Source organism: Dasypus novemcinctus, chromosome X (assembly GCF_030445035.2).
Source record: "Dasypus novemcinctus isolate mDasNov1 chromosome X, mDasNov1.1.hap2, whole genome shotgun sequence".
Taxonomy (NCBI): domain Eukaryota; kingdom Metazoa; phylum Chordata; class Mammalia; order Cingulata; family Dasypodidae; genus Dasypus; species Dasypus novemcinctus.
The window spans coordinates 89,881,002-89,902,397 of record NC_080704.1 but is presented as its reverse complement, the minus strand read 5'-3'; the positions used below and the strand labels follow the sequence as shown (position 1 = coordinate 89,902,397).

The following is a 21,396-nucleotide window of genomic DNA, read 5'->3' as shown; positions in this document are numbered from 1 at the left end:
ATTCAAATCCCCCAGATATATCTTAAGCCCCAGCACGAACTACAATTCCAGTAAAGTAAAAAGAAAGGCTTGTGAAAAGAGATTCCATCTGAGTCTACCCCAGCATTTAAATCTGCCCACCTGCCCTGTTTTTTTTTCTGTGTAACATTTAACACCATATCCTATACTATATATTTTGCTTCTTTGCTCATTGACAGTTTCTCTATCACAATCGATTAAGTTACATGAAACCTGGGGGGTTCTGTTCTGTTTGTTTTTATATCCCTAGTACAGGGGTTCATGAGGTTGAATTGAAAAAAATCAAAGTATTATCTTGTTTTCTCAGATCTCCAATGTTGAGTATCATAAAACTATCTACTGCTACATTCTGAGAAGAGATCCGTGATTTTCTCCTGACTTGGAAAGGGGTCTGTGGAACAAAACTGGTTAAGAACCTCTGTTCCAGTGTTTATTATAGTACCAGGCTTATAGTACTTTCTTGTTATTGTTGTTTGCTGGAATTTTTTAGAGCAGTTATATGGTTAGAGAAAAATCAGGCAGAAAGTATAGAGTTCCCATATACCTCCTACATACAGATTTCCCTGTTAACATTTTGTATGATTGTAGTATATTTGTTACAATTGATGAAACATTATTATAATAATATTATTAACTATAGACCATAGTATACATAAGGTTCACCATTTGTTTTGTAGCTCTGTGGGTTTTTAAAATATTTTTATTCTGGTAGCAATATACAACCTAATAGTTGCCATTTTAACTGCCTTCAAGTATACAATTCTGTGGTGCTATTTAAACTCACAGTGGTTTAAACCACTACCCATTACCAAAACTCTTCCATCAACCCAAATAGAAGCTCTATACCAATTAAGCATTAACTACCCATTTTCCACCCCATCTTTACTCCTGGAAACCTGTATTTATGAATTTGCATCTTCTAATTATTCATGTTAGAGGGATAATATAATATATGACCTTTATGTCTGTCTATTTGTCTGAATATTGTGTCTTTAAGGAGAATCAATTTTGTGTCATGCTTGAGAATGTCATTCTTTTTTTACTGCTGAATAATAATTCCATTGTAAGTACATACCACATTTTGTTTATCCATTCTTCTATTGATGGACACTTCAGGTGCTTCCACCTTTTGGTAATTGTGAATAATTCTGCTATGAATCTTGGTGTGCAATTATCTGTTCAACTCCCTGCTTTTAATCCTTTCAGTTATATACCTAGAAACAGGATTGCCTCATCATTGATAATTCCACAGCTAATTTTTTAAATTGTTTATTTATTTTTAAAAATTACATTAAAAAATATGAGGTCCCATTCAACCCCACCCCCCCACCCCCCACTCCCCCCACAGCAACACTCTCTCCCATCATCGTGACACATCCATTGCACCTGGTAAGTACATCTTTGAGCATCACTGCACCCCATAGTCAATGGTCCACATCATAGCCCGCACTCTCCCACGTTCCATCCAGTGGGCCCTGGGGGGATCTACAATGTCCCGTAATTGTCCGTGAAGCACAACCCAGGACAACTCTGCGTCCCGAAAACGCCTCCACATCTCATCTCTTCCTCCCATTCCCCAAACCCAGCAGCCACCATGGCTACCCTTCCCACACCCATTCCACATTTTCTCTGTGGACATTGGATTGGTTGTGTCCATTGCACATCTATGTCAAGTGGGGGCTTAGATTCCACATGGATACTGGATGCACTCCTCCTGCTTTCAGTTGTAGACACTCTAGGCTCCATGGTGTGGTGGTTGACCTTCTTCAACTCCATGTTAGCTGAGTGGGGTAAATCCAATAAATCAAAGTGTAGGAGCTGAAGTCTGTTGAGGCTCTGGGCCTGGGTGTCATATTATCAGTCCAGAGATTCAAATCCCCTAAATATATCTTAAACCCCAGCACCAACTACAATTCCAATAAAGTAGCATGCAAGTCTTGTGAAAAGAGATCCCCTCTGAGTCCAATTCCATCACGCAGAAACACCAGCTCCAAAGAAGGGCCATCTGCCATGGCAGTGAACCCCATCTGCCATGACCATAGAACCCGTGGGTCTCTTTATCCCTCAAAAGAACCAATCCCTGGAGTTGTATCTACTTTATCTTCTCTTAGACTCTGCTCAGTTGTGCATAAGGGCATTCCTTCTGACAACCTCCAGACTCTTTTTTAGAGACTCATAGCCTTATAATCTCATTTCTCCTTTCCATTTCCCCCATCCATTAGGTCAAACAGCATTTTGAAGTCATGTTATTATATGTAGACAGGGATATTCTGCTGATCCGTATTGAACCTTTAATTCAAGGCCATTTTCTAGTTGCATCTTCAGCTGGTATGTGGTAGTGATCCCTCGGTACCAGGGAGGCTCATCCCCGGGTGTCTTGTCCCACGCTGGAGTGGCCACATTTGAGTAACATGAAGGCTGTCAGGAGGAAACTCCCAGGCACAGTGCTACTCTAGGCCTTGTTCTTATTGCAGGTGTATAGGCTCAAAAGCATAGCCATTAGTATCAGGAACCCACTGTTGGGCCCTCCTTCCTTCCTGGTTCTTGCCGTTGCACCTGGGGGACTGCCGCTGCTCCCCCAGGGTCCACGACAGTGACCCCCTGGCCAGGAGCCCAGTACCCCCCAGCTGTTGCTTTTAATTGCTTCCACTATGAGTATATCTAGACATTACTATATACCCTGGGCATATGCCCTGTATAATGCCCTGTCAACCATATATATCCTGTCAATAACATCCTATATCAGTATTCCTCCATCCACAGCTAATTTTTGATGATTGACCAAACTGACCAAACAGCCACAGTGGCTGCTTACAGTAATTTCTTAATAAATATTTACTGAGTTAAGGAGCAATATTTACACAGGTAAAATATGAATATATACTTGTAAAACTTAAAATACTAGTGAAGAATAATGAACAAACCATTAATATTAATTATCTTCCACCCCTTGCATTTATTTGCACTTCTTTCTCCAGAAATAACCATCATAACAAGTTTGGTGGGTTTAGTTTGAAACACTTTTATGTACAGATATATATGCCCATGATATATTGCTTTGCTTGTCTTTTCATATAAATGGAATTATACTGTATATATTTTACTGCAATTTGCTTTTTCTCACTTAACAATAAACCTTGAAAATATTTCCACATCAGTAAATATAGGTCTGCCCTCATTGGATTGCAAATATTATAAACTGATTCTGGTTTACTAAAACAGAAAAGGATATTGGAGAGATACTATGACATTCACAGAAATGATGGAAAAGGTTGGAATTAAGCTTGAGAAATTCAACAGGAGTAAGTGACTTGTCTCATAGCCAATGTCATATCACAAAAATAGCCACTGTTGTCACTGAATATTTTAACTGCCACTAACACCTCCCCATTGGAGATAGATCATTTCTTCCTTAGAGTGAATTCTAAACTGTTTCAGTTTCTTTGTGTTGCAGATTGGATTCCTCCAGAAGTGGACACTGAGATGAATATTAGCAAAAAGGAAATTGATTAGGGCATTCTCTTGGGATCAATACTTTTATAAAGCAAGGAGAGTAAGCAATATTGGTCAGAGGGAGAAGCTGGGTATGATGCTATCTCAGTGAAGCCGTCAGCATACCCCATGGTGAATTCTGAAACTGGGATGGCCGGCAAAGTTATAATGTTTTGGGGGTGGTGGCCTTTATAACCCCACATAGACCAATCATTGAATGTGATATGTTTCAAGAACCAGCTATAACCTTAGGCAAAACATCTTTCCTTTGCCAAAGCACTTTGCAAGAGCGCCAGCATCACTGCCAGTACCAGACAGAAGTAAGTCCTTCATTCCTGAAGGGAAATCTGGGGCAGTATATCACAGAATCCATTATAGTTTGTTGCTTGCTCCTAATTCGAAGTCCCAGGTGAGAACTCTAATTTGATAAGTTTAGGCATGACTCTGAACCCTATTTACACAGATTTATGGAATTAAGTATATATGGACTTTTAGAATGCTGTAGGGAGCTACGGGACCCTACTTCCTAAAAAAACTTGCATAATGGCAATTTCCCTCAAGACTAGGAAGGGAATTCAAGTTCTGGGAAGACAACTACCCTCATAAAACAGCTGACAAATATCTACTACATACTTCCTTATTTTTAGCATAATGGAATCTAGAAGTCATTGCACTGTCTTTGACAATTCCCCTATTATTGCATAATTATGTTGGCTTCTTTTTCTTTTTAGATAATAAATATATCACTAAAACAAATATCTTTGTATCTACCCTTTTCTGCTCATTTTAAGATAAATGCCCAGAAAAGTCATTTCAGGGTCAAGTAGAAGTAAAATTACATTTTGATAGATTCTGTCAAATTGCCTACCAGAAGGTTTGTCAGTTTATATTACCATTAATAGGAAATGGGAATACTCTTTATCCTACACTTTAAACCAACTCTAGATAATGGTATTTTTTAAACTTTGCTAATCAAATGGCAAGGCGCAGTATTTTTTTTTGTTTGGATTTGCATCTATCTTGCACTAGTGTGATTGAAATGTTTATTGATTTTCCGTGAGATGCCTGTTCAAATAATTTATACATTTTCCATCATAATGTCTTTTCCTTACTGACTTGTAAGAATTTTTATGTTATTTTGTCTTCTTATATAATTTTTCTCATATTTTCTCCTTGTTACTTGGCTTTTAACTCTTTATAGTATCTTTCATAGAAAAAAATTGATCACATGTGTTGATATATATTAGTTATTTTTTTCACTTTGTTTTTTGTACTTTTGCTGAGAAAGTCCTCTTCAAATTACAGATTATACATATTAACCTACATATTCTACATGTGTTCTATTTTCTTCTTTAAATAGCTTGATGCACTTAAAGAACCAATTCATGCTGAATTTATTTATTGTGATATAAGTTTAAGATATTAATTTTTGAAATTATATTCTTTTTTCCCAACATTATTTATAGAAATGTTCCTTGCTTCCACATAGGCAGTAAATTATACTTTAATTATATTTTTAATTCCCATATACACATGGCTCTGTTTTCTTGATTCTGTTTTACTGGTTTATATTTCTAATTATGTGCTATACCCATTGTTTTAACAATTATAGATTTGGAAGATATTTTAATATCTGATACAGAAGTAACCCCACATTGTTTTTGATTTTATAAGTTTTTTGGTTGTTTCAGTAAATTTTCTCCTCTATGCAATTTTTTTCGACTTTCTATTTTTATCAGAGCTATATAAACAAACTACTAAAAAAGTGAAATGGTTCTACAAAAGTTGTTACAAAAACAGTCATTTTTATCTTTTCCCCATTTCCCTTTCCCCTGAGACAATCACATTAGCTTCTATAAGCTTATCACTTTGATACTCCTTTCCATATCTCTATATAACATTTGTGCATTGATACTTGAGGTTTCCATTTTAAGCATTGTTTATTGACTTCTTACCATGTGATATGAGGATTGAGCTTTCTTGTCCCTCCTTTCCTCACCTTTCACACACATAACTGCTTCCAAATTCCTATCCTCCCAATGACCTCACATTCTTATCCAACTACTACATTCTCTAGTTTTCTTCACAGCATAGCTAGTGGAGAATGTGGCTACCCACTTCCTCATGACACGTTAACTTATACCACTTTAACATCAATACTATCTCATCCTACCTCTCTATTGAAATTATTCTTGTCACAGTCAATAGACCTCTTTGCTACAAAGCCAATGGATTTTTTTTCCATTTTTAGTCAAATAAGACTACTCTTTAATATTTAATATAGTTGACTGCCCCCTCCTTAAAATATTTGGCCTCCGTGACCCATCCCTGTCCCTTGGTTTCATGATTACCCTAGTATCTTCTTGGTGATTTTTCCTCATTCTTACATTGGGATCCTCCTTCGCTCCCTTATCTTTAAATTTTAGAATACCTCCAGGCTCAAACATTGGTTCTCTATTTACATTCTTCTGTTCCATAGGTGAGCTCAATTCATCACATGACTTTAATTTTACCTTGCAAATTAATTTATTAAAACTTATTTTTTAAAATCATTCAACAGAAGTAATTAATTCTGAATATTTCCTTTGGAAACTAAAAACTCTTGCAGACAGCTCATTCACTCCAGACAATAAGGCCACCTAAAAGAAAATGAAAGGTTAATTTTTCTTCTCCTTTGAAGTATATTCAGAACTGTAAGTTATATATACTTTTTGAGTGCACACATATAATTGAGGCATCAATTTTGAAAGCTTGGATCAAACATTCTTTTCTTTCAATATCACTGTCAAGAGCAGGAAAAAGTAAGTCTGTTATTCCTGATGGGAGATTAGAGGGGGTCCACTATACAGAATCCACTACTTTGTGTCATTTGTTCATGATTCTAACTCCCAGGTTAGAACCTCTATTTTGATATGTTTTGGTATGTCCCTAAACCTTTTGTTCCCAGGTTTAAAGACATCAAGTATGTATAGACTTTTAGAATTCTGTAGAGGGATATGGGAACCTACCACCCTCAAAATCTGACACAATGACAAAATATCCCAAACATAAAGTAATTATGATACTTGATGGTCAGCTGCCCTTCCAACTAAGAAAAATAATGTTTATGACATTCTTCATTCTTTTTAGCATCATGGACTGTAGAAGTTATTTAACTTCATTTGACCATTGCCCTATTATTGCTTATTTATGCTATTTATTGCTTATTTGGTTATTTGATACTGCATATAATATAAGAAAAATAACTTGTATCTAAATTTTTTTTCTCAATTAGGATAGATGCCCAGAAATGAAATTATTTAGTAATTGGAAGCATACTTACATGTTGTTACATACTGTCCAATTGCCTAACAAAAATTACATATCACTTTATATCCACATTAATAGAAATTGAAAATAATCTTCTTTTTCATACAATCTAGCCAACACTAGAAAATAGTGTCTTTTAAAACCTTGCTAAGCTAATGGGTAAAATATGGTATCTTTTTACTTGAAATTGCATGTGTCACATGCTAGTGAGATTAATTTTTTTGCATGTTTATTGATTATTCTGTGGATTTCCTGATCCAATAATTTCTACTTTTTCTATTGCATTGTTTGGAATTTTATTGATGTCAAATTTGTAATTTCTTGGTCTTTTAATATGTTTTCCATATCTTTTCTTTTATGTCATTTATGTTTTAATGCTTTTTATGGCGTGTATTATGGAGAAAATTATCACTCAATACATTATTTATTACTTTTTTGATTCTAAGTTTTAGTTTTGTCTTAGGAAGTCCTCCTCCACTCACATATTCTATACATTCACCCACATATTCTACATATCTTTTATATTTCCTTTCTTTTAATAGTTTGATAGATTTTTAGAAATGAATTGAATGTTGAAATTTTTGAATTGTCTCACATAGTTGAGTCAAGAAGTTTGAAAGCTTGGATTTAATATTAGTTGGAAAGGAGTAAAGATTCTTTATAATCTTAGAATTTCAATATCAATTGCCTTAAAATAGATTAATAATTTTCAAAAAGTACTCTCAAAACTCTATGTGCTCAATACTTAGTAGATTTGGTATATTTAAACAAATTATATTATTTAAGAAAATATAAAATATTTAACGTATAGTTTGTGTTAAGAGTTTCCTTGGAGAAAATAGATGACTAATTTTTAACCGTAAAATATCAGAAATCACTTAATTATCATAGAATAAGACATTAGGGACAATTTTCATTGGGATGGATTTATTTATTTGTTTACTTTTCGTCCATCCAATCAGCCTCATTATCTGATTTACCGGAAGTGTATCCCATTGCTTTACGACGCATCAGGATTCTACTGGCTTCCATTTTAGGAATCTCCCTTTTGGGTTTTAGTGCACACTGATCTTCAGTTTTACGTAGTAAAACTCCTTTTCTTATTGCTTCCATCAGGGCACTCCTTGCTTTAGTGTTTATTGGTAGAGCTGATGGATATTGGTTTAAACCAGGACAAACTGGAGCTGGTGAAAACTGGGTCACTGACAGAGCCCAAGGGCTTGAAATACAAGATGATGGTGATTGCACAAAAGAAAACAGTGATTGTAGAGTGGAAGATTTTGCTGATTTCAAAGTGGAAGATCTTGGCTGTGGTGGAACCAAATGTCCTGAACCTCTTGACAATTGTGCAAATGAAGGGCTTGACAATTGTGCAACTGAAGATCTCGATGGTTGTGCAACTGGAGATCTTGATGACCATGCAACTACATGTCTTGGTGATGGGGCACCTGTACTCCTTGGAGACTGTGCAACTGGACGTTTTAGTAGAACTGAAGATGCTGATGTTTGTGGACATGAGGGTGTTGCTGATTGTGGAAATGAATTTATTGATGATTGTGGAATTGAATATCTGGGTAATGGTGTGATTGAAGATCTTGGTGATGGTGGAAACAAATATCTGGGTGGTGGTTGAAACAAAGATCTTGATGTTAATGGAACTGATGATCTTAGAGATTTTGCAGCTGAAAGCCTTGGTGATGGTGCAAATGAAGACCTCGCAGGTTGGAATATTGAAGATCTTGGAGATTGTTCAACTGAATCAGGACACATTACATCTACAGTTATAGTCCTTGATTGAATGCTAGGTGAGGTTACTGGAGAGGTTAAAGTTAGATGCAACTCCTGTTCTTCACCTTGTGTGGGTAAATGATGTGATGCCCATTCATTATATTGAAAATTCTCAGATACTGGAGGAGAAACCTCTGCTGGAGGTGGTTTATTTGGAACTGCTCCATCGGGAGTAGTCTGGAGGCAAAAATGTGATGCTGTTGCTGGAGTTTTCAAAACAGGTGATGGAAACTGAGTTGGGGAGTGTATGATTGAAGGAGGAGTTCCTGTCTTTGAAGCTCTTAATAGAGATAACCAATTATGTGGTAATGGAGGTGGTGAGATTGGTGCTGTGGGACTCACGAATACCTGCGTTTTAAGATGAGGTCGAGGTTGGGGTTGCACATCTTCTCCCATGCCAGTTCCATAATTGACATAAGTAAGTGAATTTTTCACATCTCCAGCTCCATGCATTGGTGGATGTAAAGGGTTGGACAATACTCTTCCTACAGCTCTCGATAGAAGCATACTGATTTCACTAAATGGGTAAGTGGGAAATGAGGAACTGTGAGCAGGATGATCTACGTATGAATGAAAGTCCTCACCACAAGCAGATTGGCTAAGTTCCACTAAAGTATCTTCTTCCATCAGTTGCTTTTGAGGCACATTATCTGGTTCATTGGCATGATCTAAGTGTTTCTTCTTTTGCTTGCACTTACCACCCTTTTGTTCCCTTTTCTCTGGAATAATCTTTTCTTTACAGATTTCAGAGCAATATGAACCAGGAAAAGTCTCTAAACCGTCTTTATCATATTGGTGGGAGGGAGCAGGCATATTAAAAAGTGATGCCTGTACACAAGCATCATATTTTTCACACATTTTAAAAGGTAATGACTTGGAGGAGTATATCTGATGTGTTTGAATAGCTGTACTTGGAAAAATCTTTCTTGATTTCCTATCTTGCAAGTAAAATTTTTCTTTTGAATCCATATAAGAAACACCATTGGTTAACTGGTTTACACGTTCTTGTAAAGTGTTAAGTCTGTAAAAGACCTTATCAACCTTTTTGGATAGTTCCTCAAATAGGTCTTCAACATATTTATTTAGATTATTTACTTGTCTGGAAATATTATTTAGCGAAGTCTGGATTACATAAACTAACTCATCTTGAATTTTTCTGGGCATCGCTGGTTGATTCGGAGGCCCTTCATCTTTCTCTTCACTTAGTGACATTTTAGATTTGTGTTAGTTATGTAAAAAAAAAAGTTCGGGAGCGCATCGCAACCTTACTCCCTTTTTAACATCTTCAGCTCTTCTCAAACACGCTTCTGGGTTCACTGATTTTTGAGCGTTGCTAGCAACATCTGGCTGTGGCAAAAGACGCTCCGATCTGAGAGTGAGAGGCTTGTGCATCCAGTTTTTGAGCAGTAACCCGGCAACTGAACTCTACGTCAGAATCTTCGATTTGCGCCATCCGTGAGGCAACAGTGCCTGAAGTCGTGACCACGCCCTCTGATCCGCTCTTTCTTGGGACTAGCTTCACAAAAGTGGAGAAAGACCAGCTTAAGATAAAGTGACAATGCTATTAAATAACCTTTTATTTAATGTTTCTCATTTATTAGACAGTGTTTATTAAGTGTACATTATGTGATTTGCACATAGAAGAGGGATTTTCACTCAGACATAAAAACAAATGCAAATGTTCTTAGGCAGGAATCGCCATATTCTCTGTATGAGACCCTGAAAGAGGACCGACCCTTTGTCTAGGAGAACTGTATGAGATAAGATTTCAGGTTTGAACAGTTGTACTTGAAAGACATGGTTAAAAGTTTGTATTTTAATATGAGGGTTATGTGAATCCATTGAAGGGCTTAATTCGGATATACATGTAATTCAATTTATGATTTTTAACTTTTCATTGAAGTATATCATTCATACATGAACATCCATAAACAATAAGTGCATAGGAAATGTTGTGAGCTTATGAAACAAACATGTTTTAAATACTCATTCTGGCTGATGAGCCATGAGTAGTTTGTAGGGAGTTAAGAATAGAATCAGGGAGATAATCAGAAAGACATGGTAATAATCAAGGCAAATGATGATTGTGGATATATGAGAACAGTGTTAGTGATAGAGGTGGTGAAAAATGGCTTCATTCAAGATATGTTTAAAGGGCCAAGGGATGAGGAAATGCAAGGAAGCAAGAAACATACTTGTGAGTTCTGGGGAAAGGTTGAGGTTGGAGATGAAAGAAACTGTAGGTATTAGTGTGTAGATGGTATTTAAAGCTATGGGACTGGATGGAAAAATCTCACAAGAAAGTTTAGATAGAACACACAAAAAAGCATGCATCTTCCAAACCATCAGAGGGAAAACACAGACTTGAAACAAATTACAAAATATGCAGCAAAAGATAGAAAACTGAAGAAGTATTAAAAATAGATAACAATGGAAAACTGCATAATAGAATTAAGACTAAAAATCTTTTTAGACTAAAAGTACATTTTTTATTAACAGCTGTCAATGAAGGGCACTCATTTAAAAAATAAAATAAAAGTAACAGGGAGTGCTTGAAGTACCATAGATACAGTAATGAAAAAAACATATAAAGTCTCTGCCCTCATGGAGCTTACATTCCCCTGGGTGAGAGACAAAATAAAAAAGTAAAAAATCAACTTATTATAATTTCAGGTGGTAGCAAGAGATTTAAAAGAAAATATAGATAGGTAAGTGAGTAAATAGTTTGAGGGGAGCAGTTGGTTGTCGAGAATACCTCTCCGAGGTGGTATTACTTGAAGAAAATGCAAAATTCAAATTATACAAAATATATCCAAACAAAGAGACTCAGAAATATGAAAATCAAAAGATGGATAACAATGAAAACAATGTTGCAGTTGTAATATTGATGTCAGACAAGTTTGAAGTGACATACACATTTTAAACAAAATGTAGGAGGAATATTTCACTATAAGTATAATCCATAATGAATTTCTAAGTGTCATGAATCACTGTGTAGCAAATATTATGATGTTAAATTGCATAAAGAAAAAATGGAATAAATAAAAATATGAATAGAAATATAATAGGCAAAACTTAACACAGATTGTGAGAATCTGAATAAACCAAATAAAGTTCATCTAAGAGTTACATATTAAACTCTTTCTTGATATCTGAACATAAATTTTATTCCATTTATATGTTAGGTGATATATTGATCCATTCAGAAAAATCTAAATAAGCTAAAAGATTGTAGAAACAATAAGGACCACTTTTATTTTTAACAATTTCTCTTATATTTTTCCAATACTTATTTATTTTATTTTAATGACACTGCTTGTCTCATTAGGTTTCTTACAGTTACATCTTCATTGAAGAGTTAAAACAGTGTTACGTATTGAATTTATTATCCTATGTAATGCTTTTTTCCTATGAAATCAATTTAGTCCAATGTTAACATTGTTATTTCTATTTTCTCTTTATATTCTTTACTTTTTACATTTTTACTTTGAGAGGGAGTGTAATGTAGTGGGTAAGAGTATAGGTATTGAAATCAGAGGACTTAGATTAAAATCCATATTCTGCCACTCAATACTTTGCAACCTTGAGAAAGTTTTCTTAACAGTTTTGTTCCTGAGTTTTAATTCGTAAAATACATATAATAATTGTAATACTTCATGGAGCTACTGTAAGAATTAATAGATTTCTTCCATAGAAAGCACGTAGAAGGGAATTTATATACAGTAAACCCAGACTAAGTATTAGCAATTATTATTGCCTTCCTTTTTCTGTTTTAGATGTGTCTCTTGAAGGTAGAATGCAGTTGTCATATTTTTATCCAATCTGATATTTTTCTTTTAATTAACACACTTTTAACATTTATGATTATTTTGGCAATATTTATATGGTTCGTCTTAATTCTGCCAGCTTATTATTTTCTAAGTGTTATTTACCATTTCATTGGCTTTTTTATTTTCCTTTTTACTGTACAATCAATGATTTTATAGTTCCCTATTGCAATTTAGACGAAACAGTCTTTGTTTTGTTTTAGCAGTCGCTGTCATTATAATTTTAAAATAACATACATAATTGTTATTGATCAATTATCAAATTAAGAATTTTAACTATATCTGCTATCATTCAATAAAAGCTGTACACCTAACACTTCCCATTTCTCACTTTTTCCCTCATTATTTTTATTTTATCTGGAATTTTGTTTCTATTATTTTCTAATGATTGTCGTCATCCTTGTCATCATCTTTATTGATTTTTTTTTACAATTTCTACATCAGTAATGGCCAAGTTTTCTAATTTACATACCAACATCCTGGACAGAATCTACACACTTGTTGTATTCTCATTAATGGGAGGAGAATTAAGTTTAACTTTGGGACCTGGTAAAGTGGGCAGGGGTAATGACTGTCAGAAAAAAAATGGCTCTTTATCTTGTCTATTGACTCTGGCAAGAGAGTGGCAGCAACTCCTACAGAGAAAGTGTTGGTAGTACATTGATACAAGGTAGCTAAACCTATACTGTAATCATGCTTTTGGAAATCCCCATATCTTTTTCCATCTTGCTTTTTATACTATAAGTATGGTCATGGATAAATGTTTGTATGAGTATATGTCACTGACTATATTCTTTGTAGGAATGCTTAATTTTGCCTGTGCTCTGCGGAGGCAACCTTGTAGTTGAAAGCTGGATTATAATTCAGGAGACTTGGCTTCTATGGCCAGCTCTGGAAATCATATTCTAATATCCTTGGATGTGTTTCTTCTCCTCTCTAGGTCTTAGCATTTCCAAACAGGGTATTAAGTTAGATGATCTCTAAGGAGGTTCCCAGTGGTAGTCACCCTAGTCCTGTTCATAGCACATCCTTGTCTCAAAGATATAACTGCCAGCCTTCCTTAAGATCCTCCCTGTGGTTAAGTACTCGTGTAACTACATCACCTGCAGTGACCTCAATCTAACAGAGAATACAAGTTTCTTTCTTTGTACAGCACTATTAAACTCATTACTAAAATGTAAATATAATATTGGATTCAATCAATCTACATTGCATTGCTTTCATTAGATTTAAAAACACTGCATCATATTTGTGGCTTATAGTACATTTTATTTAACTTTATTTTTAGAGAAGTTTTAGATTTACATTTACAGAAAAATTATACCAAAAGTATAGGGAATTCTCATATAAGCCCCCTTGCACCCACATACATAATCACCCCTATTAGTGACATCTTAGATTAGTGTAATACATTTGTCACAGTTGATGAACCACAATACTGAAGTGTTGCCTCTAACCAAAATCTATAGTTTACAAACCATTTACACTTAAGGCAGTGCAGTTCCACAGGCCTTGACAAATGCATAATGTAATGTCTGTCTTTGCAATATTATACAGAATAATCTCACCATTTCCAATATGCCCTGTCCCACCCATTCATTCTCCCATCCCTTATGAATCCCTGGCAACTACTATCTTTATGTCAATTATAATATATTTTGAAATCTTCCCTTTCTGACTCTGCAACTGAGTGTAAACCATTGGAATACACAATATATGAATATTTTATTTGTGACACCAAGTCATATACAGGATGCTGTATATGACTTTTGTGACAGCTAACATTAACCTTTTAGGGTTATATGTCAAGGTTCATAGAATCTTGTGTTGGAGGCATGACTATCAGCACTGCAAAGTTATCCAAAGTTTATTAATTTATGTCATCTTTCATATTCTTGCTGAGTCTTGCAAAATGTTTGACAATTTTGTTGATCTTTTCAAAGAACCAGCTTTGGTTTCATTGATTTGGTCTAATGTTTTCTTTTCTCTATACCATTTATTTCCATTCTAATATTTTCACACCTTCTGTTACTTTGTGTTCAATTTGCTTTTCTCATGAAGGAAATTTATCTTACTGATTGGAAATTTTCCTCTAAGCACTACTTTAACTACATCCTAAGAGTTCTATTATGTTGTTACTTTGTTTAAGTCAGGGGTTCTTAACAAGTGGTCCATGAACTTGAATTGATATTCTAAAAACATTATCCTTCAGAGGACATGTTGGTGCAGGTGTGATATATTTATTAAATAATACACAGTATAGTGTGGACTCAGTAAGGGATCCATGGATTTCACCTGACTGGCAAAGGGTTCCATGGAACAAAAAGGGTTAAGAAACCCTGGTTTAAATACTTATCAAACTGTTTTCTATATGATTTTTTGAAATTTTCTTCGACCAATTGGTTATTTAAGAATGTGTTAAATTTCCACATATTTGGTAATTCTCCATTTTTCCTTCTGTTATGGAATTTGAGCTTCATTCCATTGCAGTCAGAGAAGATATTTCATATAATTTTAAGCTTTTTATATTTATTAAGATTTGTAACATAACTTGTTTATCCTTGAGAATGTTCCATGTGCACTTAACAGTAATGTGAACTCTGCTGTTACTGGGTGAAGTAGTCTATATATGTCTATTAGTATAGTTGGTTTATAGAGTTCAAGTCCTCATTTCCTTATTCATCTTCTGTCTATATGTATGATCCATTATGAAAGTTCTGCATTGAAATCTTCAATTATTATTGTAGTATCATTTCTCCCTTAAATATTACTAATATTTGCTTCATACATTTTTGTCTCTGTTTGGGGTTTGCTTCATATACATTTAAAATTATATCTTCTTGATGAATTCACCCTTTTATCATAATATAAGTCTTTTCCTTGTACCTTGCAAAGGTTTTTTACTTTAAAAATCTCCATTATCTGAAAATGATAAAGGCATCCTTCTTTCTTTCCTTTATTATTTCCTTGGGATATCTTTTTCAAATTTGTCACTTTTTTTTTTTTTTTTTTTTTTTTAAAGATTTATTTATTTATTTAATTCTCTCCCCCCCCCCCCCCCCCGGGGGGGATCTGTTCTTGGTGTCTATTTGCTGTGTCTTGTTTCTTTGTCCGCTTCTGTTGTCGTCAGCGGCCCGGGAAGTGTGGGCAGCGCCATTCCTCGGCAGGCTGCTCTTTCTTTCACGCTGGGCGGCTCTCCTCACGGGCGCACTCCTTGCGTGTGGGGCTCCCCCACGCGGGGGACACCCTTGCGTGGCACGGCACTCCTTGCGCGCATCAGCACTGCGCGTGGGCCAGCTCCACACGGGTCAAGGAGGCCCGGGGTTTGAACCGCGGACCTCCCATGTGGTAGACGGACGCCCTAACCACTGGGCCAAAGTCCGTTTCCTCAAATTTGTCACTTTTAACCTATGTATTTTCTTTTTTTTTTAAGATTTATTTATTTATTTCTCTCCCCTCTCCCCCCCACCCCAGTTGTCTGTTCTCTGTGTCTATTTACTGCAACTCATTTCTTTGTCTGCTTCTGTTGTTGTCAACTGCACGGGGATCTGTGTCTCTTTTTGTTGCATTATCTTGTTGTGTCAGCTCTCCGTGTGTGCAGCACCATTCCTGGGCAGGCTGCACTTTCTTTTGTGCTGGGCAGCTCTCCTTATGGGGTGCACTCCTTGTGCGTGGGGCTCCCCTACATGGGGGACACCCCTGCGTGGCACGGCACTCCTTGCGCGCATCAGCACTGCGCACTGGCCAGCTCTACATGGGTCAAGGAGACCTGGGGTTTGAACCATGGACCTCCCATGTGGTAGACGGATGCCCTAACCCCTGGGCCAAATCCGTTTCCTGTAACCTATGTATTTTCAAATCTAAAGTAAGTCTCTCATAGGCATGATCTGCTATGATAATGCCACTTTTTAAATCCAATCTGTGAGTCTCTGTATTTTAATAAGAGAGTTTAAACCATTTACATTTAATGTGATTAGCATAAATAAGGACGTATTTCTGCCATTTTGTTATTTTTTTCTCTATATTGTAAAACTATTTTGTTCCTCATTTTTCCAATATGGGCTTTTTTATGTTTAATTATTATTTTTGTTGTGGACTGCTTTGATGCCCTTCCCATTTGCCTTTTAAAAATATTACCGTATTAGTCAGCCAAAGGGGTGCGGATGTGAAATACCAGAAATTAGTTGGTTTTTATAAAGGGTATTTATTTGGGGTAGGAGCTTACAGATACCAGGCCATAAAACATACATTACTTCCGTCACCAAAGTCTGTTTCCACAGGTGGGAGCAATATGTCTGCCAATGTCCATGAAGGTTCAGGCTTCCTGGTTTCCTCCTTTCCTTAGGCTTTTCTCTGGGTTCAGGGTTCCTTTCTTTCTGGGGCTTGCTTCTCTCTCCTCTATGAGCTTACTTCCTGAGGCTCCAGCTTAAGACTTCAGCATCAAACTCCAACATCAAAAATCGTCAACTCTGTCTTTTGCTATATCTTTTATCTGTGAGTCCCCACCCCTTGATGGCCCTAATGACATGGCCCAATCAAAGCCCTAATCATAACTTATCATGCCCAGGTACAGATCAGATTACAAACATAATCCAATATCTATTTTTGGAATTCACAAACGTATCAAACTCCACAATTACTTTTCATTTATAATTTTTTATTAGAGAAATTGTGGCTTTACAGAACTATAAAATACGTGAGTCCCATGCGCCATTCCACCACCAACATCTTGCATTGGTGTATAAGATTTGCTACAATTGGGAAGTGGATTTGGCTCAAAGGATAGAGTGTCTGCCTACCATATGGGAGGTCTAGGGTTCAAACCCAGGGCCTTCTGACCCATGTGATGAGCTGGCCCACACACAGTGCTGATGTGTGCAAGGAATGCCATGCTATGCAGGGGTGTCCCCCACTTAGGAAAGCCTCACGTGCAAGGAGCGTGCCCCATAAGGAGAGCTGCACAGCATGAAATAAAAGTGCAGCCTGTCCAGGAGTGGCACCACACACATGGAGAGCTGACGCAGCAAGATGATGCAACAAAAAAGAGACACAGATTCCCATTGCCACTGACAGGATTATAAGCAGACACAGTAGAACACACAGCTAATGGACACAGAGAGCAGTGTGGGGATAGGGAAGGGGAGAGAAATAAATAGATAATAATTCTTTTTTTATATAATTCTTTAAAAAAAGATTTACTACAATTGATGATAGCACATTTTTATAATTGTACTCTAAACTAAAGTTCATGGCTTAATTGTGAGTGGCTTACAAATATTTTTCCAACTGTGTAGCTCTTCGCTTCACTATCATGATAAAATCCTTTGATTTGCAAAAGTTTTTAATTTTGATAAGGTCACATTTATCTATTTTATTCTTTTGTTGCTTGTGCTTTGGATGTAAAGTCAAAGAAAATGTTGTCTAACACAAGGTACTGAAGATTCTCCCCATGTTTTCTTCTGGACATTTGATAGCATTGGCTCTTATATTTACATCTTTGATCCATTTTGAGTTAGTTTTTATATATGGTGTGAGGTAGGGTCCTATGTCTTTTTTTGACAACAGAGATCCAGTTTTCCCAGCACCACTTGTTGAAGTGACTATTCTTTACCAATTAAGTGGTCTTTACCCAGTTGTCAAAAATCATTTTGCCAGGGAAAGGGGTATGGCTCAACAAATTGGGCTCCCATCTATCATATGGGAAGCCCTGGGTTCACTTCCCAGGGCCTCCTTGTGAAGTCAAGCTGGTCTGCACCAGCAGAGAGCTGACAGCCTGTGCCTGCTAAGAGCTAATGGCCTTTGCCCACAGAGAGCTGATGGCTCATGCTTGCAGAGAGCTCATGCAGCAAGATGATGCAACAAAGGGAGACAAACAGACATGGAAGAACACACAGTGAATGGACACAGCAAGCAAATGGCAAATGGTGGTGATAAATAAATAAAAAGAAATCTTAAAAAAAAAGTCTGGTAGAAAAAAAATCACTTGACCATAAATATTAGGGTTGATTTCTGAGCTCTTACTTTGATTATATTGGTGTATATGTCTGTCCTTGTGCCAGTACAATGCTCTTTTGATTACTGTGGCTTTGCAGTAAGTTTGAGGATTGGGAAGTGTGAATCCTCCAACTTCATTCTTTTTGAGAATGTCTTTAGCTATTTGGGTCCACATAACCTTCTATATAAAATTATTATTTGAATTTTCATTTCTGCAAAGAAGGTTCTTGGAATTTTAATTGGGATTGCACTTAATCTATAAATTGCTATGGGTGGTATTGACACCTTAATGATACTTAGTCTTCCAGTCCATGAAGATGAAGTGTTATGCTATTTATTTGAACTTTCTTTAATTTCTACAAGTTCTTTAAAATGTTGTTTAAAGATTTATTCCTAGATATTTGGTTTTTTTAGATGCTATGATGAATGGAATTTTTAAAATATTCACCTTCCAATTGTTCATTGCTTGTGTATAGAAAGATTACTGATTTTTGGTGTTGTCCTTGTACCCTACTACAATGCTGAATTCATTTATTAGCTCTATAAGCTTTGCTGCAGATATTTCAGGATTTTTACAATATAGCATCAATCATCTGCAAATAGGGAAATTATTATTTCTTTCTTTTCAGTTTGGGTGACTTTTATTTCTTTTTCTTTCCTAATTGCTCTGGCAATAACTTCTAATACAATGTTAAATAGCAGTGGTGACAGTGGGAATCCTAATCTTATTATGGATCTTAGAGGCAAAGCCTTCAGTTTTTCACTGTTAAGTAGGATGTTAGCTGTGGACTTGCTTATATACTTTTTATTATGTTGAGTAAGTTTCCTTCTATTCCTAGTGTTTGAAGTGTTTTTATGAAGAAAGTTGTGTTGCATTCTGTCAAATGACTTTTCTGTATATTGAGATAACTATGTGAGCATTTTCCTCCTTTCTGATAATGTGGTATAATATGTTATTTTATCTTCTTATGGTGAAACACCCTTACTTACCTGGAATAAATCTCATGTGATAATGGTATATAATTATCTTAACTTGCTGTAGGATTCAGTATGCTGGTATTTTGTTCAGGATTTTTGCATCAATTTTCATATCATATTGGTGTGTAGTTTTCTTTTATTGTGTTTTCTTTGTCTGACTTTGGTATCAGGTGAGTTTGTCATCATAGAATGAGTTAGGGAATGTCCCATCCTTTTAAAATTTTGAAAAGAGTTTGAGCAGAGTTAGAGTTAACTCCTCTTGAAGTGTTTGTTAGAATTCCCCTGTGAAGCCACCTGATAATGGGATTTTCATCGGTGGGAAGTTTTTTACTACTGATTTAATTCCTTTACCAATCATTACTTTGTAGATGTCTTCTATCTCTTCTAGAATCAAGGTGGGTGCTTTTTGTTTTTCTAAGAATTTTTCCATTTACTTAAGATAATCTAATTTATTGGTATACAATTGTTCATAAAATCTTTTTATATTCCTATTATTTCAGTGGGGTTGATAGTAATGTCCCCATTACGTTTCTGATTTTTCTGTTTGTATCCTCTCCTTTTTAGTAGTCTAGAAAAATTTTATCAATTTTATTGTACTTTTCAAAGAAGTAATTTTTTATTTTTTTCTAGTTTTTGTGTTTTTTTTCTTTTCTATTTCCTTTTTTTCTTCATTTGACTTGCTTTAGGTTAGTTTGCTCTTCTTTTTCTCGTTATTTCAGGAATTATATTAAGTCTAAGATTTGAAACATTTGTCTTTTATAATGTGAGATTTTACAGCTATAAATTTCCCTCTCAGCACTGCCTTCATTGTATCCCATAAGCTTTGGCATACTTTCTGTTTTCATTTTCATTCACCTCAAGATATTTCATAATTTCACTTCTGATTTCAATACTTTAACCCAGCATTTCCTTTTTTTTTTTGAAAAGCAGAAATGTGAATTTATGGAATGACCAAACAATTTTACATTTTTGAGGAATTCAGGAAAAAAGACAGAAGCAGTCTTCATTGAATAAGTTATTTTAATTTTTTTTGTCTTATATTGTGAAATAAAACAAAGATATGAAAGCCACACAAAACAAATATATAGCTTAATGAATGATCATAAGGCAAACAGCCTCATAACCATTACTCATTTTAACATATAGATCATTGGCAATCATCCTAGAAACACCTCCATTGATGCCTCTCAGTGAAAGCACCTCCTTCTATCTGAAAGTAACAACTATGCTGACTGCATTTCTTTTTTTAAATATATTTTTATTTATTTTTAAAAGATACATAGATTACATAGAATGTTATATTAAAAAGTGATGTGGGGGCATTTTTGGGACTTGAAGTTTTTCTAAATGAAATTGCAGGGACAGATGCTGGACATTATATATCCTTCCATAACCCACTGAATGGACTGGGGGAGTGTAAACTACAATGTAAACTATAACCCATGGGTTACAGCAATGCTCCAAAATGTATTTACCAAGTGCAATAAATGTGCCACAATGATGGAAGATGTTGTTGATGTAGGAGTAGTGGGGGTGTGGAGTTTGAGGTATATGGGAACCTCATATTTTTTAATGTAACATTGTTTATGATCTATGTATCCTTAGAAAAAAAGACAACTAAAAAGAGACCCAAAAATAATAAAAAGTAAAATGTTATAAATAGGAAAAAAAAAACAATAAAGGTATCTATTACAAAAACAAAACAAAAAACGACAACAGGGTATTCCCATATGACTCACTTCCTACACCCCCCACTTTTCCCACATTAACAACTTCTTTCATTAGTATGGTACATTCATTGTCATTGATGAACACATTTTGGAACATTGCCACTCAGTGTGGGTTATAGTTTACATTGTAGTTTACACTCTCTCCCACTTCATTCAGTGCGTTATGACAGGATATATAATGTCCTTATCTGTCTTTGCAATGTCATTCAGGACAATCCCAAGTCCTGAAACTGCCCCAATCTTACACCTCTTTTTCTTTC

At 35.5% G+C, this 21,396-nt stretch overlaps 1 protein-coding gene across 1 annotated transcript; it reads right to left on the bottom strand.

Moving 5' to 3' along the window:
- Positions 1–7,758: 7,758 nt before the first annotated feature.
- LOC139437994 (actin-binding protein WASF1-like) lies at positions 7,759–9,819 on the bottom strand. The gene has a single exon (XM_071212971.1). The coding sequence runs from the start codon at positions 9,817–9,819 to the stop codon at positions 7,759–7,761; it is 2,061 nt and encodes a 686-aa protein (XP_071069072.1).
- Positions 9,820–21,396: the final 11,577 nt, after the last annotated feature.